The sequence below is a fragment of the Struthio camelus genome, chromosome 1 (assembly GCF_040807025.1).
Source record: "Struthio camelus isolate bStrCam1 chromosome 1, bStrCam1.hap1, whole genome shotgun sequence".
NCBI classification, from domain to species: domain Eukaryota; kingdom Metazoa; phylum Chordata; class Aves; order Struthioniformes; family Struthionidae; genus Struthio; species Struthio camelus.
In genome coordinates, this window is record NC_090942.1 from 28,516,221 (window position 1) to 28,539,719 (window position 23,499).

Below are 23,499 nucleotides of genomic sequence, written 5' to 3' on the forward strand. Positions count from 1 at the left end.
TCCTGGTGTTATGGTGGGCAGCTCTTGATCGATCACAAAAGGACTGAAAAGGCACAATATGATCAGTTAAAGACTGACCCACATCTAGCATAAAGTTTTCCTTTTAAAGGACTTGTTTGATGCATCTCCGTTAGTCTCTGCTTTTCCGTTTATATAATTTCTTACACTGACCTCTGCTTCTCACTTCACTAGTTTTCTGTGTGATGCCATATCGCATGCTTTACTGAACTTCTGAGACAGAGTAGGTCTTATGTATTTTCTTTGTCCAGAAAACCAGTTGTGTAAAAAACACACCCACCTTCAACATCCCGTAGGTGAGATTTCTTTTCAGGTTGACTGTTACAGGAGCATAGTTCTCATGGTGTCAAATATCTTTCTCCTAATGTATATGCTGTACCATAGCAGTGAACACCTTATCCGCAGTATTTACTGGTGAAAAAGAACACAGATTTCTTTCAGTGAGTTAGGGACTAAAAACTAGGGTGCAGGAACAATATTTTTGGGTCAGATATGAAGTTGGAACTTGTTTCTTACAGTTTGTTTTCTATGACGTGTATACTATGTATACATTATGGAGTAATCACTCAAAAGGTCTTAAAATTTTGTTTTAAATTCTTTTTGCTCGTCTTGGAAATTTCCTTTTCAAGATTACAGTGTAACACATCTTGCTATATTGAAAGAGTGTAATTTGTCTGTGTGGGTTCTGATGTATTAAGTAGAAAACTTTGCTGACTTTTTTTTTTTTTGTGGAATGAACCTTAGTCTTATATCAGAAGTGAATTGCACAACCTAATAGCTCATAGAAATGTAAAATGATAATCTTTTGAATCCATATGTTGTGTATTTGTAGCTTCTACGTAAATACCAGTAAATTATGCACAGCTTTAGGAGTCAGTAAAAATTTGGAATTTAATTTCTTTCACTTTGCATCAGTTAGTACTGCTGTGATATTGCTATTCTGAAAGGAAAGAACTGGGATTTCAAAACTATGTTATCTTCAGATGCTTCTCTTCTAGTTGTCTATTTGTAATCTTTTCATTGGTCCTCATTCATAAGAGGAGTTGTATTTCATAATTTTCAGTTTAGTTTTGCTTGGTATTTTCACATGTCTTAGAAAATGGCTATCAACTCCTCATTTAGCACTTATTTTTTTAAGATGTTGCATAACTTTTTTTGCTTAATTAAAGCTTAGTTCTATCAAATGAAAATAAAAAGGAATGGCTTTGTGCTAAGTGTTTGTTACTCTGCTTTGAAAAAAATTGAAGTGGGTAATTCTGTCAGCTGGGTATTGTTCCAGTACAAAATAGCAGAGCATCCAAGAGAATATTATATTCTGTGAAAAAATAAAAGTGAGAAATGCCAATCGGTTTGCAATTATGGAAACAGAACTTGTTAAATTAACTTGTCATCTCATGGCAGGGGGGTAGATAAAAATGTAGTTTGTGAAGTTAATAATGTTGATGTAATAGATTTTATTAAGGCACTTGAATTTGTGCCGCATGGTAAATTAGAGAGAGCCAAACCCAAGGTGGCACGTATTAGCAATAATTAAATCATTTTAGAGAATTTCTGTGCCTAATGGAATATAATGTTTCCATTGTACTTTATATAATATAAATTTCTGATATATTCAAGTTTAATTTGAAGCAAAATTTAAAATTCAAACTATATTCAGAAGGAATATGAAAACTGCATTTGTATACTTCTGCATTTTCATGACACATCTTTTTTTTGTTCCTTTATAATACGTACAACTGCTGATATATAATGACACATAGCATTCTTGTTTTTTAGAATTAAGGGCTATTGCTTCCTGGTTCAGTGACTGAATTATTTTACTGGGTCAGTATCTCCTATTATTACTGTAATAAAGTAGTTTGGTGGTTTGCTATAAATAGAGAAATATTAAGGTTTTTCTTAGCACATTCTCTGACCTGTACCATACAGAATCATAGCATTTTGGTGAATTCTCTGTATTTGAACCTTATTACTTTTGTTGAAAAAATTGACTACCTGGAAGTTGGAAGTCAGAAAAATTCAGATTTGAAAAAAGATATAGAGTAATTATCAACTGGAGCAATTTAAGTTGCTGGTCAAGTTCAGGCCTGTGAGGACCAAGTACCCTTGGAACAGCAGATCTTTGTCACACTTGGGGTCAGATTTCTAGATTCACTCTCCATGTGAACAGTTAAAATTCTGCTGAGGGCAGTGTCAAGGTTCATCTCAAAGGAGGTGATCTTTGTGTAAATCTTTCTAATTATCCCTCTGGCTTTGCAATAACTGTTACACTGAATGACTTAAGATCTTTTCGAATCTAATTTCTTTACTTTAGTAGGCTCACGATATGGATTGCACAGCAGTTGAAGTTAAGTTCAGATTAACATTTAAATCATTACGAGTTGTTTCATTAATGAGCAATAGCATGCTGTTTAATTGCTAGTTGGAAAGCATATAGTTAAAAAAAGGAAGGGGTACTGGACTATCACCGCTGCCTGCATCTGTCTCAATTATCCAAATAAACACCCTGCCTGACATAAGGGGATTAATATGTTCCTAATGTGGAGGTAATATGGCCACATGATCAAGACACAGGACTGGCCTCACACAACTGTGACCTCAAATTCAGACTTCATTTGTTCTTTTTTCTAGCCATAAAGTGGTCACTGCATCTGCCTGCTTGCCAGAGGGTTTTTTTTAAAGTGCATTGACCCTCATATGGTGAATTGAAGTGCTAGTGATAGCTATCAAGCATGGAATTATAAAGACTAAATACTGGACTTAATGCTGATTTTCTCATAAAATTAAATCACTAGTGGGTTATTTTTCTTTTAAGATTTTATAACGCAGACTTAGCTGGGATTTCTTTTTTAATATAATTTCATTTGCCTATGTAAGTAGGTGGTGAATGGTAAAATGAAAATTAATATTATACTTGATGCTATGGTATGCATTACTGTAGCGTTTTGTTCACATATGAACAAAAAAAGCAAATTCTTTTTGTCCTAGATACTTCAATATATTACACTGCGTAGATTTAGAACAATTTCTTTTGATTGTTGGGAAAAATCAGCATTGTGTATTTAAAAATATAATACCTTAAAGAATTGTCAATACTAGCAATAGATATATGTTTGTTTCGTTAAAGGTGAATACAAAATCAATGATATTGCATTGGAGGAATATCTTTTCTCTGAGCTTAAGGAAGCACCAAGTCAACAGATTATTGTACATGATGGCTGGGTCAGGAGGACAGTATGGGAATGGCAAGGTGAAATTAGTTGTAGGTGTTTTTTCAGTATTGTAAAGCCCTCCTATATATATATTTGGATTTTTTTTTTTTTGTAATGGTTTCCTATGGAAGGAAGACCTACCTTCTGTGTAGGTGTTTGTACCAATCTCTGTTCAACTCTTTAGCCAGTTTCTGCAAAATTTGACAAGGCCCTCACAATTTCAAAAATAAATAGTTTCATAAAAACAGGCAACTGCGTAAGAGAAGTCATACTGTGCTAGTCCAGTAGTTGAAGGAAAGGTTAAGATTTGTGTGAGGGTGGTGTCTGTGTTATTAGACACCGTATATAAAGTACAGAGTCAGGGCAAAGCAGACTTCATTAATTTAGCTGCTCAGAGAATTGAAGTTAAACTATCCAAGTTTATAAAAAGATAAGCAGGAAGAGAATCTCTGCTATGGAATTTAGTTCTTCTGCAAGAATTGTTAGTGCAGTCTATCTTACTGAATCTAGGCAGCTTGACAGGCCTGCAGGCTAATCAATAGAGCAGAAAATGAATCATACTTTTCTATATTATGTCTGAGTAGGAGATCCATATTAGATAACTTCTGACTTCCCCTAGCAAGGTATGTGAGTTCTTGAGGAACATTTGTCAAATTTTGTAATAAAGATGTAGATATTTAATATAATAAAATATATATCTAGGAAGATAATTACAAAATTATAAGAATAACTAAAAGATTAATTAATTCTTAAAATTTTTCTGGGTCTGGATTTTTAATAGACATAAATTAATGCGTGATGTAATAACACCCCACACTCATAATTATAAGTGTAAGATCCCATTCTATTAGCTTTACTTTTAAAAACCTCACAATCTAAAAAGACAAGTTTTAAAGACAAGGACAAACAGCTTTTTAAAAGTACAGTGATTACTAGTTGCATATAATACTCTGTGTAGATTATGAAACATCACTTTAAAATAGGTTATAGTGCATTGAAGGCCAATTCTCAGGTTCTAACTTTCCTATTAATCACTTTCCAAGAGTTAGGATATCAGCTTTCAGTTTTATGAGAAATTCTATAGTTTAAAGCAAGTCTGAAAAAAAATAAAAATAAACAAATATGTTAATCTTTTTTAAGAAGGATAATTTGTTTTGAAATGGTAGGACTTTTTCAGAAGTTTATTATGAAAACCTGAGAAGAAAAGACAAAATATTCAATTTCCAAGGCTGAAATGGTATAGTCCGACATTACTTGGTAACGCCGCTTCATTTTTCCTAAAAATATGTATCATCAAATGGAATATTGTTTTGCAAAGTATTGTGTTTTAGAACAAAAAATGTTCATTTGTACCAACGTTCTATTAGAAAACTCCTCACTGGTGGTATAGATAGCTTATAAGATGTTGTGGTTTCCTGGGATAAAGCTCATTTTATGTATATATATTACAAAATGCATGTTTGTGCATATAGATAAATATAGTAAGTGAACTACATGGGGTACATCTACCTTAGTGTTTAGTTCAGATCAAGAATGTACTTTTGAAGAAAATGTCTCCATTCATTCCACTTAACTGTGCTCTGATTTGCCTCACAGACCTGTCTCAAACTGTGCAAACTGAACTGCTTTGGATAAACTTAAACCAAAAGGTGCATTCCAGCTGTAACTCTAAAATGCTTCAGATAATGGATGCTAAGTCAGTGCATGGAGATTTGAGCTAGTCCAAAGTAACACCTCCTTCCAAATGTAAGGAGTAGTAGACACATCCTCATCACCAATTGCGTTGCTCTACAACTTTGTTCCTATTGGGCTGTACTACATGCTAATATAGACGTAGTCATTGTGTAGCTATAAATCCCATTTACTTGGGTGATTTGGTGAATTGTAGGAAATATAGTATGAAATATTTTTTCAAGATTGTAAGAAATTCATTTTATATCCTCCACACTCACTTTCTAAAAACAAAAATCCCCCAAAGCTTTCTACCATTCTTGAATTTAAGACAGATGGAACTTGCTTGTGAAGTTGCCAGATGGGTCATTGTAAAATGTTACTCTTGAGTCTTTTTCTCCCCAAAGGGCAGAACACGTTTTCTGTTCAAGCTAGTTTGATTTCAGGTCTTGAGTTGTGCGTTGTGGAAGGCTATTATTAGTAACCTTGTCTTTCAATTTCAGCTGATGTTGAATAACGACTGAACAAAGTAGTTTTATTTTAATTTCAGTGAAAGCAAATATTTTTATGGCAACTACTATGTGTACCTATTTCTGTACAGCTTTTGCAGTTCTTTAAGTGTGTGTGAAGATCAAACGATACAAAAAAATCTTAGCATATTATATTTAGTTTATCACAACAGTATAGAATGATACTGGAATGTTAGATATTTATAATTATGCAAAATTTGAGCCTTTCATGGATGTCTCTGCATTTTAGTAATGATTTAGATGCTCCTTGAAAAAAATTTTCATGTAAATAATAAGTGAAACTTTTGGAAGGGGAGTTGTAGATAACGTGCAAGCTCTTCTCTCCTTGACCTGTCTACTTTTTGGTGCATTCTGTCTACCATGGTCTCCTTCACTTGGCCAAGGCAGACTTTTGCCTGCTGTACGTTGAGAGATTACTTAATAAGTAAAATCTGATACATGAGTAACAGCTTGCATGCCCTTTGTATGCTATTTATTGTATTATGTAGGTTGTCATGAGGTGATACTTATTTTGCCTGTGGTCTATGAATTACTCATTGAAATAGAATTATTACCAACAGCAGAACTGTCTGTTGGGTTAGGATAAAGTTTTTATCCCAAACTACTGCATAAAGCCAACAAGAGTGGTACAATAAGGCTTAATTCTTTCAGAATGAACTTCAGAGTTGGAGGGGTAGAGGAAAAGTCTACGGGCTATCGGGAAAAAGTGAATGAAGCCATATACAGTTTAATTGTTCACAGATGGACTGAGAGAAACAAAAATGTGGAAAACTACATTTGTTAGAAGTGCAGTCCGTCAAAGGAAGATATGCTATCTATGAATTGTCAAGGCCCTTACGTGCAGTAATTGTGCTAAGTTGCTGTGAATTCGAAATAAGTCTAAACCTTCTACCACACAAATACCATTTTTCTTGTGTACCAAAGAGTGAAGCTAAAAGGACACAGAAGGCCGACTTTAGAAGTTTCTGGCAGCCATTAAGAGAGATTGTTTTGTGGCAGGTGTCTTTGAAAAAAATGGTGATTAGTTAGAAGGAGGAGCAGAATATGTTGAACGGTATGTAACAGAAGGTTATTGTTTCAGACAGTATGATGGCAATTGTTGGTCTTGGTGGCAGAAGTGAACCATGAAATAGGGATCAGACTGCCTTGTTTGCATTGTCACTTTCGCATGTTGTAGCTTTTTTGCAAAACTTTAATTTTTACTAAATTTTTAAGGAGGCAGTGGTCTGTAATTTGTGTCTTTACTGATCTGACCATTACTCTTGATTTACTGACTTTAATTAAAACTGCATATGTATTTCTTCTGCTCATGAGTCCGGTTTGTCTGTACTTGTCCATTGACTATCAAAATGATGCCGTTTATGAATAAAGCTTTTATTTTTTTAAATATCAGTTTATTGTAATTCTCTGAACATGGCTGTCAAAGTACTATTTCACTATTGCAAGCTCTTTAAAATTGATTAAAAGGACACTATGAAGTATGAATAAACCTTGAACAGGTCAGTAGATGAAATGACTTTCGCTGGTTAGTTTACAATCTTTTGTTATACTTTTCTGTCATTCATTTTTAGTTTAAAAGTAATCCAGCATGCTTTTTGTTCAGCTAATTGAAAAAGCGGTTAGACATAACAGAAAATCAGATTTTGAACATTCTTTTAGATCTTATTTGTAGTTTATGTGTTGTATTGTACATTATGTCAGCTGAATTTATTTTTGTTAACTTGATTACATATTTGGACAAACTGTTTTACTGCCTAACATTTCAACATACTAATACTATTCCGCTAAATGTCTGTGTGAGCCTCATTTTTAAGAACTGCATGATTGTGGTTACAGTGTAAGAAAGTATCTTTTGTTTGTCTCATTTAAAAGACAATGATGAAGACTGCTTGAAACAGCAAAACGTAACACAACACTGCAGGAAATGCTGTAAAATTGAAGAACAAGCTTATATCTTGTTCTTGATACTGTCAGAGCCCATGTTATTAATAATTTGGAAATACTGTTTATGGTATTGCTGGGTTCATGCATATTTTATTTAAAGGATCATTTCTGATGCCTACTTTTCTTATATTCACTGTTTCCTTTGTAGTCATATTTCTGTGAGCATGGACAATTAACGATAAATATTTGTCTTTTCTTTGTGTGATGAATGGTTAAAATGAACTGTATTTGAATTTCCTTTTAAGGGATAACTGTATTTCTTGTATTTAATTATGAATGGAACCGAGTCTTTGCTCTGCCAGTAGACGTTGGAGCTGTAGCAGCAGCAGTGCTGCATCTTTGTTAATCAGAGAGATCCTAGTGTTTGGACATCTGTAAAGAACTCTTCTTCTAGAAGCTAGTGACAAAATAAATTTTTAATGGTGTCAAACTGCTTCTACTGGTAGTAATGTGTTATTTGCTAAAGGCAGATAGTAAACATTAAGCAAAGCATTTTTAAAGCATATTGAAACAGAGTCCTGCGTGTATGTTGTTTTTCTAAGCCTACTGCTACTCAGGTAGGTCCAGTTATTCCAGGCCCTCCCAAAATTGGAGACTATGAAAACTCTATGAATTGGCGTCACATTGCAAACATCCTTTTCATTCCTTCCTTTCCAACAGTGACTGTTAAACTGACAGTAATCTCCTCTTGCATTTGATGTAAGATCTGAATATCTTTACTGTTTTCAGGCATGTAACTAACTAATTTAGTAGCAGGTATTCTACTGGCTGCTTATCTGGATAATTGCTTTGTCTTTCCTGCTTTATTCTTCCTACCTCTATTTGATCTTTCTGCATAATTCAGTATAAACTAGTGAGTGGAGGTACACACAGTATTTGTATTTAAAAAATAAAAAGGATAAAAAAAGTTGCAGCGTTATATTGATGCAACCGTTTCTTGTTTCTGCAATCTTTCTAAATGATACTACTGTGACTTCATTGTTACAGTGGCTTTTTAAAAATGTTTTTTCTGGTAATTCATGTTGCTGACAATGGGATATAACTGGGTCGACCTATCTGTATTATTGTATTAATTGTAATTTTTCATTTTTAATTAAGGGAGCATAGACGGAACATTTCCTCTATACCAATGGCACAGTTAATTCTGTGGATGGTAACACTAAAGTGCAACAGACATAACCTTTCTCATTCATTTGTTTCTCATGTGTGTTTGTTTTTACTTTTTACTTTTAGTGCTTCTTCCTGTTACTGTTGTTGAAGAAAATTATGAGAAAATGTATAAGGATTTGTTCATGGTTCATCCAATTAAATGAAATACTAATTTATAAAAGTATATTTTTATAAATAAGATAAAGAAAGAGGTATGGAGAGATTCATTTTCAAATTTAACACTTATGAAAATATTCAAATAGCAAAAGTAATTGTTGTTATGTCGTGGGTATGTGTTCCCATGCTTTTCTCTCTCCTGCTCCTTTTTGATGCTGTTCCGATGGGTGGATAGGTGTTTCCACTTGCGGTTCCTTCCAGGGCGGGATCTATGCTAGCAGCTCTAGCAGTGTGTTAGAAATACGTAGCACTAGATCTTTGACAAAGGCCAGTGCTCCATTCATACAAATAAATGGAAAACTTGGGAAAACAGAACAATAGTGATCGTAGTGAGTTCTCTCTAGAATAGCAGAGTAAGATTTTAGCTAGGTATTGTGGAAATTTAAACTGTTACCTAAGATTTTAAAAATTGGTAACTTACAAGTAATGGTGTCTGTAAATAGGGTACTAGCTGGAAAATTCCCCTTAAAGGTCTAATAAAGGCCATAAAATCCAAAATAGATAGTGTGAATGAGTAGTCTGTTTGCTTTGAAATATTGCATCCTAGACATCAAATGTCTTTAGTTAAATGTATTAATTTGTTCAGCTTCTTCACCGGGGATGGTAGCAAGAACAAAATTCTTTTTGGAGGCAGTAGGTATTCCTTTCACTATTTTATCTTCCAAAGTAAATATTGGCAATCATTTGAAAGCATTGAATTATCTTAATATACCCCAAATAAATCTATACTGTTAACTATTGTGAACTCATAATTTGCATACTTATCAATTAAAGTACTTAAAATTTGGTAATCATGTACTTTGCCATACAGGAATGTGGGATGGTATTTTAACTGAGATTTTGAGAGTTTGAAAATATGGAAAGCTAAATGCTGTAAATGATTTTAAAAAAAGATGGATTTAGTTAAAGTAGTTAAGTCTGCTACACCTTTAGTATGTTTTGTATGCTACTGAGCTGATGAAGCTTTTAACTGTTAAGTATGGAAGTTAAAGCATTCTCTTTTATTAGAGGTGAAGTGACATTTTCTTTAGTACTTCAGAAGAGTGGCTGACAGATTTCTATTCAAGGAATTATGAATGGATCTGCATGAATTTGAACTAATAAATTTGAACATGCAAAAAAGTCTAGACAGCAAATGGCTGTTTAAAGTAACCAGTAAGTTTAGTTCTCTTGTATGTGTTGAGACTGGTTATCAGTATGTAAATCTGTATTATTTGCAGAAATAATAAGTGTCTGGGTGGTTAGCTAGTCAGAGCGTAAAAGATTGATACTTCCTTACAAAATACTGGCCAGTAACTTCTGAGTGTTTATGCATCAAACAACAAAGCTGTCATAGAACAGGCCTAATGTCATCTTTATATAGAACATCTGGATGACTCTTCTCAATTAAAAGCACATGTTCCACGATTTGAGCTTTTCCTCTTTCTTCATGGAGAAACTTGGTGCAGAGCCTGAACTTCAACTTTTACATTTATAAAAAGTGAAGAATATTTTATATTGACTATTTTATTTTTTCCCTTGTTCTGAATTGTTAGTAACTGATTTTAGCATTGTAAAGTAGCCTTTTTATTTTCAAACTCTTCCCGCAACCTCAAGATGGTGGATTTTCATTGCGGGGGAAATTCATTACTATATAAGGGGAAAAGACTTTTTTTTAAAAAGAAAAAGAATTGGAAACATGTTTATCTATCCTGTCTGTACCTCTTTCTTTCGCAGAAGTTTTTGTGAGGTAAGAGGGAGAAAGGGAAGGAGGCTGTGCTACTTAACAATACTGGTGCAATAGTGAACTTAACGGTATCAGGATTCTCTTTTCATGGAGTCAGATCCTCAGAAAGTTCAGGCTTCATCATTATTTTGGTCGTATAGTTCTCCTTCAGCATTTTTTGTTAGATTCTAAATCAGGATCATGTAATTGTTAATTGTTGTTTGGCTTCCCGTACGCAGAAAGACTTGTCAAAATGTTAGGCTTGAATAAGAACCGACTTTATCGTTAGGCATGTTGTTTCACTTCTGTTAAGTGAGTATTTGAGTGCCGAGGAGAAGAGGGAATTGTACACTTTTTGCAAACCGTTTTAGCATTTGGATAATTGACATGAAATAGAAAAAATCTGGTTTGCTGTTGTTTCATCAGCTGCTAGGTAAGATCTTGACCTTCTGTGCCTTAAAATGATCCTGTGCGTTGGCAGTCCTTTTTAAAGACTGATTTGGGAACTGAGAGGTTTTTGTGTATCTGTCTTGAACAGGAGTGACTGAGGATAGTGTTGTAAAACAACATACTGCCTTTTTAAATTTGGAGCTTTGTTTTTTGTGTTTGCCTTCAAAGTTGCTTTTAAAAAGCTTAGATTTAAAGCTGTTTGTTTCTGAGAAAAGGAGACACTTGGCAAGTTTTGAATTTTAGGAAGGTTCCATCCACAGCCTGTGTGATTATGAAAATGTGAGTGAGAGAATAATGCAACTTTTTATTGTTAGTCTTATTTTAAAGGTTCATACTTTGGATACTTTTTCAAGGAAAAATGGTTATATCTCCACTTCAGTGCAGCCTACTTTACTCTAACTAGTTTTGCTGATATATACATGTGACTGTAATTAAGCTAGCTTTGACTGTCATAAGACACTCCTTCAGATAGTTTTGAATGCTTATTATGTGTATGTGGGCCTTGCCTCAAAAATTACTGAACAGGTATATTCTCTTTTCTTTACTAGCACCTCTGTCAAAAGACATGAACGGTGTTACGATCCTGATCAGTGGTCTGTGGAACGCATTTTACTGTAATAGGAAACAATTTCTATATGTCTCCCAGGGCATAATCAATCCATATGTTGTTTTTATTTAACATAGTGATTGCACCCGCCCTAATTCTCATTCCTTCTACTTTTCTCACACTTTTTGAAGTAACAACGTGTTTAAGATCATCATTGTTCTTCTGAGAATTTGCATTTTTTTTTCAGCTTCAGTAATATCCTTGAAGTGTACACACAACCTTTTATCTTGTGGCCAGTTCACACTTATTAGGGGAAACAGTCAATTTAAATATATCCGTCCAATATTTTTGGCATAAGACTGAGTTCATTAAAATCTAAATTTCTTGTAGACTTTGCATAGGTAGGCAGTGTCCCAGTGCTGAAGAAAGGTGCTTAGACTAAGTGAAGGTTCTAAGGAGAATTCCACAGAAACTGTTCATGGGCAGTAGAAAATGATACTGCAGGATACCGTTTCATCAGCAGCCATTAACAATTTAAATTTTTGGTTTGTTTTGTAAAATGTTGTATGTGGCAGTAACATCTCATATGACACTTTGAAAACATACCCTTATATCTGTATTTGAAAAACAAAACCTACAAGTCCAATTGTGCAATAAAATTGCTAGTATTATTTACAGAGTCATTCTTAACAAATCATAGTGAGACATACTTTTTTTTTTTTTTCCTGCGGATATACCTGTACCAGTATTACTTTTCCTAAGAATATATATTCATTGGTAGTTCTCTTCTATTTTAATAGGTCAAACAAATCATTTGAATACGCTGTATGGCATTGAGAAAGGTTTATAAACCTATCTTTCAGCCACATTCCTATTTTAAAAAGTCTGTTATCTTTTCAGTTTTGTTTATAATCTAGAGTTTGTCCCCTCTTTAACAAATTCCTGGTAAAATAAGCTTTTATTGCCTCCTCTTCTGTGCTGGATAGTTCTAGAAGACTTTTTACCACTCCCTAATACATATATCAAAAGAAGATATTAATACAAACCTATGAACATCTGCTGAAGCAATTTTAGTATATGTGCAAAAGGAAATTAATCAGAGGAACAAACTCTTGAAAGGAAGGAAATTTTGTTTAGGGTTCTGTGGCAGCCTTAGTTCAGTTCCATTGTTCCACAGCGGTGTAGGACATGCAGTCCTATTTTTGATGTTTATCATCAGGTGGTGCATGGAAGACTTGGACTTGCTGAACTTTAAACTTGGCAGGTAAATCAAGAGGAAACTGCAATATGTTAGGGAAAAAGTGCAGTATTAACCTTGAAAATACTGTTGCTTATCTATTCTGTTACTGGTTATGCCTCTCAAGGCAATTATTGCCTTATAATTCATTTAATCAAATATGTGCAATTAATATCACCTTAGATTATTGACTGAAAGGATTCTAATAATGTGACTTATATTATGTGAGTAATTTTTATTTTTTCCTCATTAGGCTTATTTATTGCTTGTATATTATTAATTGGTCATATTTGTTCTTCCTTACTTTTTTTATACTTGTGGCTTTAGGTCTATCACCAGACAAACAATGTTTGAAGGTCCTTCCTACCCCCTTACATTCTTGTTTACATAACAGTAAAAAAAAAATGTATCTTGTTAGTTTTTTTTTTTTTTTAACACTCAGTCCATTCAGTGGAAAGAGAGGGCTTCCCCCCCAAAGTGGAACAAAGAGAACGCGTGGCTGCAAAACAGTTCCTGTGCCGGATTTTCAGCTTTCCCTATGGCCCGTCATCCTGATACCTCCGCTCCCTTTGCCACTCTGCCCACACACAGAGCTGCCAGTCTTCATCTGCCGGTAGATAAATGGGATCAGTGGCTGCAAAGAGTCTACTTGAAATGGCGGAAATGTCCAGCAGGAGGCTGGCAAATGGGTGCAGAGGGGTGTCTTGAACAGTGTGAAAAGAGAAAGTTTAGGGGTGAGTGAGGTATCTTACAATAAGTAGCAGGAGACAGGCTCCCTGAAAGAATAATAGAATAAGCAGTTTGTTTTATAGCCTTACCTTCCAGGTTTGTGTTGACTGCAGACCTAGGAGAGACAACTCAAGAGCAGACCTGCTTGTTTCACACATCTGTGTAATCTCCAGGACTGTTCAGGGGTAATTGTTTATTTTTGTGACAGACTGCAGTTTCTCTACTGTAAGTCATAAAAAGCATTTCTATGATTCATAGCAAGACATAAGACCTGTTCCACCAATGAGTATGTAATTGTTTTCCTTCCTCTGAGAACTTCTTCCTGTTAACTGAGCACATTGCTAGCATCTATAAGGAAAAAATGACACTGTAGTAGAAGAAACCAGTAATCCAGTAATTATTCAATTTAGGCTGGAAGGCATGTAGAGAGATCATTGAGTCCAATCTTCTTTCCTACTGTATTTTTAGGAATATAAGCTTGTAGTCTCCCCTTGGGTTAACGTGACACTGTAGATCAGCCTGCCCATGAGAAAGTTTTAGTTCTTGTTCTTTTAAAGTAGTAGTTGCAGGCTTGTTTTAGTCTCCTTCTTTAAGGCTTCAGCTCCTGAATCAGGATTTAAAAATTCTGCACAGCTGTGATGTTCTTATCGGAGCGAATTTAAAAGCCATTTTAAATCAGATTAAGTTTAATCACTTGAATTAGTGAATTTCATGAATGAATCATTTATGTTTTTTTTTTAATTTTTTATACATTTTCTCTTGATTTATGTGTGTTTGTCATCAATTTCATTAGTCGTTCACCAGTTAGCTATTGGAGGTTTTGTCTTAAGTTATAATTTTGCATACTGATGGCATGTACTGCAAAAAGTATAATTTCCCATAGACATCTTTATATACTTTTAAATACCTTCAATTTCAGACCTTTCACTAAAAGGCTAGTTGATGTGTGAGTGGAGACATATAGGAAGATAAAGCTGATGGTTTATAGGTTTGTATAGCACCTTCTACAATGAGGTATCATGATTACTTCCTATAGTAGCTGAATATTCTGTCTCTTAAGTCTAAGTGTGAAAATACGTTCAGTTGATTGTGTTTGCAAGTAGAAATTTTAAATTTTGTGATTTTTCTAACTATGTTGATGTGTAGTTCAAGTTAATATGTAAAACACTGTTAATACTGTTCTAACACAGCCACCAAATTATGCAGAGACTGTTTTAAAGAATCAGTTACCTCTATGACATTCAACTGTGCATTCGCCAGAGAATGTGTGCCATCAAAAACAGATATTTTGATATTAGTTCTTATGACTTGAAATTCAAGGTAGAAAGGCAGTGTAAGAGAGGAAATTTTCCAGTTCCATATGTAATGTATATTTCATTTAGGAAGTATAAAGAGACAGAGGTAGTATTTAAGGGCTAAAATAAAAATTTAGAAAAAGACTTCTGATTGTACATATCCCACATTAGCTTCATGAACGGAAGTCTTTCATAGCAATACTAAGTTAAAGTATCTTATCTCCCTTTTCCCTCTCTCCCCTAGTTTGTTACCGCATTGTAGTTGGCTGCCTCCTTATTTGTGTCAGCACATCTGTTTGTGAGCTGCCCTGTGAAGAGGACTGTGGAGCTGATCCCACAGAAAGATAACCTAGGAATAGAAGCGTTGGAATTTTTGTTTGTTTTCCCCTCACCTTGTTAACAGTGCTGTCCCACACGGGGCTTTCTGAGGATTGATAAGTGAGCACTGCGTGGCGATGGAGGATGGGTAGGCAGGATGTCAGCACTTTAATTAGCTGTTTCTGTGGAAGACATTGCCTTGTGAAGCCAGGGCCCCTTGGTGTCAATAGGCACTTAAGTTTTTATGATGTATTTCATTTATGTACCAGCGGTTCCACTCTCGTGTGCCTGAAGGTTCCACCAAGTTGGCTAAGTTAAACACGTAAGCGCCTGGCTCCGCTGTCAGGCTGCTCACAAATTCACAAATTAGATGTCTTTACATCTGAGGTCCCTTAGAGCCAGATGCCATAGGTGTACTTGCACCTACACATGGTGTTACACAGAAAACATTTTAGTTCCTCAGAAAATATGGGATTCCATTCAAAAGCGTGGCAGAAGAAGTGAATGCGACGCTTCCTTCTGTAGTGTAACAATTCATTCAGACTTGTGTTTTAGGTACTGTCAAGCTGATAGCGTACAAATCCAGTGCTCCCTCTTGTATGGATTTATAGCTCTCCTTTTGTCAAAGGCAAGTATGGAAGTAGCATTCATTGCTTAAGTCAGGCTGCTTTTAGCTGAAAATGCTTTCTCAAAGCCTAAGAATGACCTAGCAGAGAGGGAAGAGTGGCTCTGGAGGTGATGCCTGTGCAAGGGCATGTTTTGTTCTGTCCCGAATAGATAGTTAAGTGTATTCTCTCTCGCGCTCTCTCTCGCTCTCTTTCCTTCATTTCTGTGTGGAGGTTTCTGCAGTAGCCCAGAAATTTAACAGTTTAGCAAATTCTGCAGATTTTTAACAATAATGTTATGTGTATGTTAAGATACCATCAGATCTCTTTTCACCCATGCTAATAGTATAACTTATGGACTGTAACTTCAAATGAATACCTCATGATTTTGCCATGTTTCACAGATTTCTTTAATTTAATGCAAATATCCAGATAGTCTTTTCATTTAAAATATTTGGTCCTGATTTTAAAGTAAGTTTTTTGCAACTTGCAAATTTGACATGAATTGTAATTGGGGATTATAATAGATACTGATACATGGGAAGAGCTGTGATGCTTTCGCTCTGAGTAAGTATGCATTTTATGTTTATTCGTCTGTGTTTATGTACCACATTATGTATCACTTGGTGTGCAAGTGATATGTTAAACATTAAGTGTTAATTATTCATCTACTTAAATTTAACCGTGGGTTGTCGCTGAACATGACTTTCTGATATTCCTTGCTATTTGCATTGTCAGTAGAATATATCCGAAGTCTGTAGATGGTTAGCATGAGTCAGACGAAATTAAAATAACAGGATTTATAAGCATAAACATTTGCATTAATTTTTTTTAGCTTAAAAAAATTACCTATGTTATGAAGTGTTATACAAAAATGTGTATTTCTACAGCTTTTAAAAGATTTTAAATGAAAAAGCTAATTAGCAATAAGGTAACAGGAAAAAAAAAACTCGGTGAACTGAATAAAATTTTCATGTTAAAGTTAAGAAACCTTTTCATTTTTCTGTCAGACAGTGTTTAATTTCCTAACCTCTTAGGGCCAGAAACCTAAAAGAGATTGAATATTTTTTGAAAAGGAGAAAATGAATTAAAAATACTTCTACAGATATTCTCTGTGCAGAATACTCATTTATTGGTTTGCATTCCTGCTGTGGAAAAGGTATAATGCTATGCTTGTCATGTTCCAGCCTCTGGTGCTTTGGTGCATTTTAGTGTCTTGGCACCCTCAATTAATGTTTTGACATTCTTCCTTCAGTGCTAGGGTTTTACTTTGCAATGTATTTTTATTATGTTATTTTATTCAAAGCTTCTTTATTTAAACTACTTTCCACTTCTATTTTTCTGTGGCATGACACATTGCAGAAATAGCTCAGTAAATACTGGGTTTCTATTTAATAGAGTACTAAGTCGCATAGACAATGAAAGGCTGTGCCAGTGCACGATGACTGTTGACACGCACATGCAGTTAGGAGGAGGAGATCATGGAAACTCTATGTACAGCTCTGTTCCCCCCGGTGATGTATTCAAGGTTAATTCGGAACGTGAATAGTGGGGTTAATGCAGCTCTGATCAATGCATCTTCTTGGTTTCTGAGCATAGATTGTTCGGTGCAGTGTCTTTTACTAGACGTGTCTTATTTTAGGGCTTAACGCTATGACTTATGAGAGAAAGTAACAAAAACAGAGAGTACAGACGAATGTTGAAGGATGTTAACATTATCTCCTGAGATTTCAGTATAGTCAAAGTGCTGTTGATGTCACCTTTCTGTTCCAGTCGCTTATTTTTACATGAGCTGTACATAAGAACAGAACAGCCGTGCCATTTCAGACCTAAGGTCCATCTAGCCAAGTATCCTGCCTCTAACAGTAGCTGTAAACAGATGCCTAAGCAAGAATGTAAGAACAGGCCAAGCATATAGGAAGCTTCCTCCTGATGCTTTCCCATCTTCCAGTTATTTTCATTTCAGAGGCTTGCTGAAGCAGGTGTGGGGTTTGTGTGTTTAGGGATCCTCAATGGATTTCACTTCCATTAACTCGTCTGGCTTCCTCTTGAATGTCTTTGCCTTCCCCGAATACAGATGCACTTAGCATCCTCTGTGGCAAGCGTTCTCACGTGGGAAAAAGATTGTGGCTATTCCACAGTGACACAATATAGATTCGTGTCTTTGTCACTGAGGTGGTTTTATTCTCAAGAGAAATTGTGTTTCAGTTTTGGTGTTCTTGATACTCAGGATGTTTTTTTGCAAAGTTGTGTAATATGTACGTGTGAAGTTGAGGGATAGTCCTGCCTGCAAAACTCAAGTTTCTGTCAATGCACAACATATACTAGATGAAAGAGTTGGCCAGGATAAATTATGGAGTCACAGGGCTCTCCTTAATCATTACACTTCTAGCAAGAATTCACTCATGGCATCCATCTTTTACTGATTACTTATTACGTATTGCTTTAGCGTCTTGGAGTTATTGGGTGCCCCAAAATCCTTGTAATGGAAGATAAGAGTGAACTGTCACTCCTTATTCACCTTTTTCATGCCACTTGTGATTTTGTGTTCAGAGGGTTTATTGTATCCTCCCACAGTCTTTTCTAAGCGAAAAGGTCCTTTTCCTAGATAATAATTTCTAATGTGGAAGCTAGTTCAAGCTTTAGATTGTCCTTTTTGCCCTTCTTTGTGCCTTGTCTAGATCTGATCTAACCCTCCTTACACTGGAGTGTCACAGTTGCATGTAATATTCAAGATGCAGGCAAAATGTTAATTATACAGTGGCAATACAATGGTTGCTCTTTTGTTCTTTGTTTTTCTCCTAATGATCCCTAAAAATATGTTTAATTGTTGTGGCATTTTTATTAAGCATTGAACTGAAAGTTCTGTGACAATATATATTATAACTAAAATCTTACTGCTTACTGGTAAGAGGAAATTTAGAATGTGTCTTTGTATAGGTGAAGGTAGTATCCATTTATTCCACGTGCACTATTTTAGGATTCTCTGCACTAAATTACATCTGCCATTTTAACATTCAGTCATTCAGTGTCCAGGGGCCCTTTGCAGCTCTTCACAGTGAGCCTTTGTCTTTTTTTGTCATGAATAACCTGGTATTGTGGGTTTCCTGAAGCAATCACTTACAGCATCTAAAAAGTTAGTCTTACTTTCATGTATTAATGTGGTATTTACCCAGGCTGCATGGGAGTAATTGCAGTTGTCCCATCACTGTAGTGCTTCCTGCCTCCCACAATCTCCCTGATCGTCCTCAGCAGATCACAGCTGCACTTACCGTCTGATCAGGCAGCTGGTCGATAATACAGTTCTTATTCAGCATTTCTGCTGTTTAGGCTAGTAATTTCAAACCATAGGAGTTGTATTTGTTTAAACTGAGTAATAACTCTTCCTTGGCATATAACATCACTTCTTTACCAACACAGCCTAGTGTGTCATTCTGCCCCTTTGTATCTAAGTATTATAGGATACACTGATTTTTTCCTTCTACTAAGCTTCGGCTATATCTTTTATGCCAGTATTTTCATTTGAAGTTAGGCATCCTCATCCCCTCGCCTTTTTTTTTTTTTTTTTTTTTTTTTAAGATTTTAGTGCTTATATGGAAACATGAAAACATTTGGTTATGTATTTTACTTTTTGCTCCCTTTTGAATTAGAAGTGCTCTGAAACTTCTTTGCTATTTCCTGTTTGGGAGTTGCTGATTTGTCTTACTCTGTGCTCGAGGGTGTGGAGTTAGGATTTCAGCCCTAGAGGATGTGTCATCCCAAACCTTGTGCTGTTCTAGACCTATTGGCTTTTCCACGGTCTTCAGATTTCAAATTTTCCTATAACCGCTTTAATTCTTAATGCCAGCAGCCTGATTTGATTTCCATTCAGATGGAGCCCATCCCTTCTATCTAGTTACATCTGTTCTTTAGTTAATGGATCTGAACACCCACTCCTTCTATTTTTGCAGCTGCACAGAGACTTTGCCTTGCTTACTCTGTTAATCGCTGTGTATGTTAGAGGGAGCATTTCAGAGAATAATGTCTGCCACTATGTAGTAATGAACTTCCTACGCAGTAGCCTAAATTTTGTCTTGATAATTTCTTTCCAGTCTCTGTGTCACTTGGATCCACATGAACCTTCTGTCACTTACTAGGATCCTTTTGGTGCCTGCTGGGTACAGACGCAGCAGATGAGCGGCTGCGCAGCCCCAGCTGAGAGCACAAACTCATCTGCCTGTGTTCAGTTATCAAATGACCACTAATATGGACTGCTTTTTTTCTTTCTCTTTTTTTTTTTCTTTCTTTTTCTTTTTCTTCTGGCTGAAGTCACTGGCCCTGAAGGGGTATCTTCAGTGTAAGAGGATACTTGTCCATCCCTTGATTTGGAGAACCCATCTTTGGTGTAATTTTTTCCTTTTATCTGCCCAGTACCTTCAGGGGCATTATTAAACTGTTCCAATTCCAAGGTAGCAGCTCCAAAACTGCTAAAAAGAAGGAGAAAAGTTGTATGGAGGAAGAGTATCATTGACGCATCCACCTATCTTTGAGTTCCTCTAATTCAGCCATTTTAGCCTTGTCAGAGATTGAGCCGTTCCACTGTATATATAGTGTCTGCCAACATGACAGCTAGTCACGAGTCATTCGATAAACTAGGCAATATACATTATTTAATTGATTGTCTACCTGTGATTACTTGAAGGCATGAGTAGTTGCCTTTGCTTCTGAGATTAGTTATTCTGCTTGGCTTTTTTGCTTGCTGTTGGTCTCCGGATTTGAAGGACGAAGCTGTAGTGGCTTTTTCATATTTACAGCTGAACTACTACGACAGCGTTACTCACTTCACTTAATGGCTCAGTCTCGTGATATAAACCAAGTGGCTTTTACACTGCTGATAATCTGAATATGGATTGAGCCTCTGTTTCCATTTAAATTCTTCATCTGCTTGTGCTTCTCATCTTGTTTGGCTGCCTAGCACTTTAATCCACTTACGGGGAGGTTTTTGTTTATTATTGTTTGCTTTAAGTGAAGGTTGAATTCCTAAGCTGCATACTGTCCTGTGACTTCAGCGTGTAAAGCCAGGAGCTACACCTGGCTTTATAATACTTCCGTTGGAACTAGTATAGCCTGACATTTTAAAGCTATTTTATCTTATTTTAAAATGTAAGATAAAAATAATACTTTAAGATATTTCACTGTTATGGGTTATATGCTAAGCAATTTTATTTAAAAAAAAAAGTCTATTGAGTTGTGTTTTTTTTTTTTTCTCTTCAACCAACCCCTGACTGAATTTGTAAGACTAGCTATACTTTGGGTCTGAGTGAACTCTGTCAACTTTTTCTTCAGTTAAGCTTTTTGAGTCTAGCTGAGCCCCGAAGATGTGACTGTAAAATATTCTTCGTTCTATTTTAATAGGTTAAAACTATTTCAAGCATCAAAATAAGTAGATGCATTTATATTTCCCCTGCAGTCAAATTCTCTTTTACTGTTTAATTTCCCTCAATTTTTCAGTTTTGTAGACTATATCTAGGCAAAATTCAGGCATTCATTGAGGTACATTATTTGTATTTAGTCTATAGAGAGCTTTTAAAGCATAGTTCTTATACTGTTCTCTGATTTTCCATGCCCTGAAACATGTTTCACCTTTTACAACTTTCTTTTCTTATATTAAAATTTTAAGTTTAAGCTTTTGGAACAGTCTGCTAACCCCTTTGGTAACCATTAGGCTGGTTCCTCCTCTTTTGCTCTCTAAAATTTGACTCTTCTTCCTCTAATTTTGCTTATTCTTCAAAATTCAGATTCCTGAGATTTTAAATCACAGGTAAATAATTCTGGTTTAGCTGGTTTTGGAGGGATTCTTCTTTCTGTTGATGTTTCTCTGCACTGTGTCTATTGGTTCTGATTTTTGACACGTGCTTCTTTAAAGAGCTGGTCTGGTGATTAATCTGGTTTTAAGATAACAAGCCTTCATCTTCCTCTAGAATTTGTGTTATAATGGTTTGGCTTACTTCCTTCCACTTAATGTCATATGTACAGGTGTGCATGCACACACACGAAATCCTTAGAAATTATTGGAGAGTTCTGTTGTATTTTCACAAGTTAGATGAGATTAACCCTGAGATTTTTGGAACCATATGAACCAATATTTTTCTATGAAAAGTATTAAAAGCCAGTATTAGTCTATGCCTTCTTGTGTACTGTGTGTTAAATGTATTGAAAATACCGTTTTTGAAATTGATCTTAAGCACTAGTTTCATCTTTGACTGAAGAGCCAAAAATAAATTAAGCAAAATTAATCCAAGTATTATTATGTAATATTTCTGTTTGACAGTGCAGTACACTTCATTGATAAATGAATGTTGTACTGCATTTTGGAAATGTAATTATTTTTTAAAATGATAGTATGGGGAAACAAATGATCAAGAAGTTTGTCCTGACCACAGATTTAAGAAAATTCTTCATTTCAGAAGAGCGTTTTTGGAAGAGTGTTCACTCTCTGCTTGTCTGCTATTGTTACTTATCAGAATCTCTGTCTGTGTAAACATACTGTCAAATTTGTTTCTTTTAAAAATACTCTTTTTTTGTTACTGCAGTAAATACATGAAGCATGTTTTCCTGCTTTCTACTAATATCATTTTAATGCATTGAAACAGAAAACTTTATTTTAAAATAGTTTTTTGGTTTTTTTCTTGTCCATATATCAGTCAGTTTACAAAATGCTCCTTTTGTGATCTTTCTGAAACTGTTACAAATTGAAACTTCTGTATTAAATTCAGAAGGGGAAGCTTTTGTTTATGTAGTACATAGTATGGACTATAAGGAAATCTTCTTTTAGAAATTGTAAATAAAAACCCAAAGAAAACATTCTGAAAATATAAATAACTATCCTAGTTTCCCTAAGGTTTAGACCTGTTGTATGTGTGGATGAACTCCTAATGCCTTAACTTTTACTCCTTTATCTGTTTGCTTGGGGTTTTTCAGGCCCGGCGCAAAGACGTTTTTATCCAGGAGCGGTATGGAAGGTTTAATCTCAGTGACCCATTTCTGGCTCTTCAGAGAGACTTTGAAGCAGGTGCTGGTGATAAAGAAAAGAAGCCCATCTGCATGAACCCTCTGTCCATTTTAGAAGCTGTTATGGCTCACTGTAGGAAAATGCAAGAAAGAATGTCAGCTCAGTTGGCTGCTGCTGAAAACAGACAAAAGAAGGTATCCTGCAACCAATTTTTTTCCCCTTCTCCTAACTTGTTCTTTTATGTCACTTTTTAAAAATTTGTATCTTTGTCTAACTTAATTGTCATCACAAGTCCTAAAATGTTATCCCTTTTACTTGGCATATATGCTGAGGTGCTAGTTTTCTGGTGATATTTTGTATGCACACCCCATTCATTCCATGAATTTATCTCTACCTATAGAAGAAATATAATTGGTATAAGTCAATGGACTATATAAGTGGACAGCTCAGTATGAGCTAGGGCAAAGCATCATCATATTATTTTTTTTTAATTCACCATTAAAACCTAGAGGATCTATGGTTATACAATTTTTTCTTAACCTAAATAGTGAAAAATAAATCATTTAGTTGCATGTCATTAAGGTAGCTCTGTTTAATAAATCAGTACTAATACATTATAACTCTTTAAAAAATATTTTTTCTGAATATTTAAGACATTTGCTGTAAAGAGAAAATTATTTTGGAACAAGTATGTTGCCAAAAAAATGGTGTCTATTATACCAAATATAAAACATTCTCATTTTTTAAGTGAAGTGTTGGTATACCACTCTGAAATAACTTTTCTTTTTTAATATATCTACTTTCTGTACAGAAAAACATCTTAAATTCTGCTTGCTGCCCTAAAAATGAATGATCTGTCTTACATACATGGCATATTTTTAATACTTTCTTGATATAATTGATACATTGTACTCCAAACTT

General features: G+C 35.0%; 1 protein-coding gene across 4 annotated transcripts in view; it reads left to right on the forward strand.

The window, feature by feature from the left end:
- CTTNBP2 (cortactin binding protein 2) overlaps nucleotides 1-23,499 on the forward strand; it is a 96,504-nt gene that overhangs the window by 20,064 nt on the left and 52,941 nt on the right. For all 4 annotated transcript variants that reach the window (XM_068932587.1, XM_068932600.1, XM_068932592.1 and 1 more), the window contains exon 3: nucleotides 22,548-22,772. In XM_068932587.1, the coding sequence (XP_068788688.1) occupies nucleotides 22,548-22,772 (225 nt within the window). The remainder of the gene's footprint in view (nucleotides 1-22,547; nucleotides 22,773-23,499) is intronic.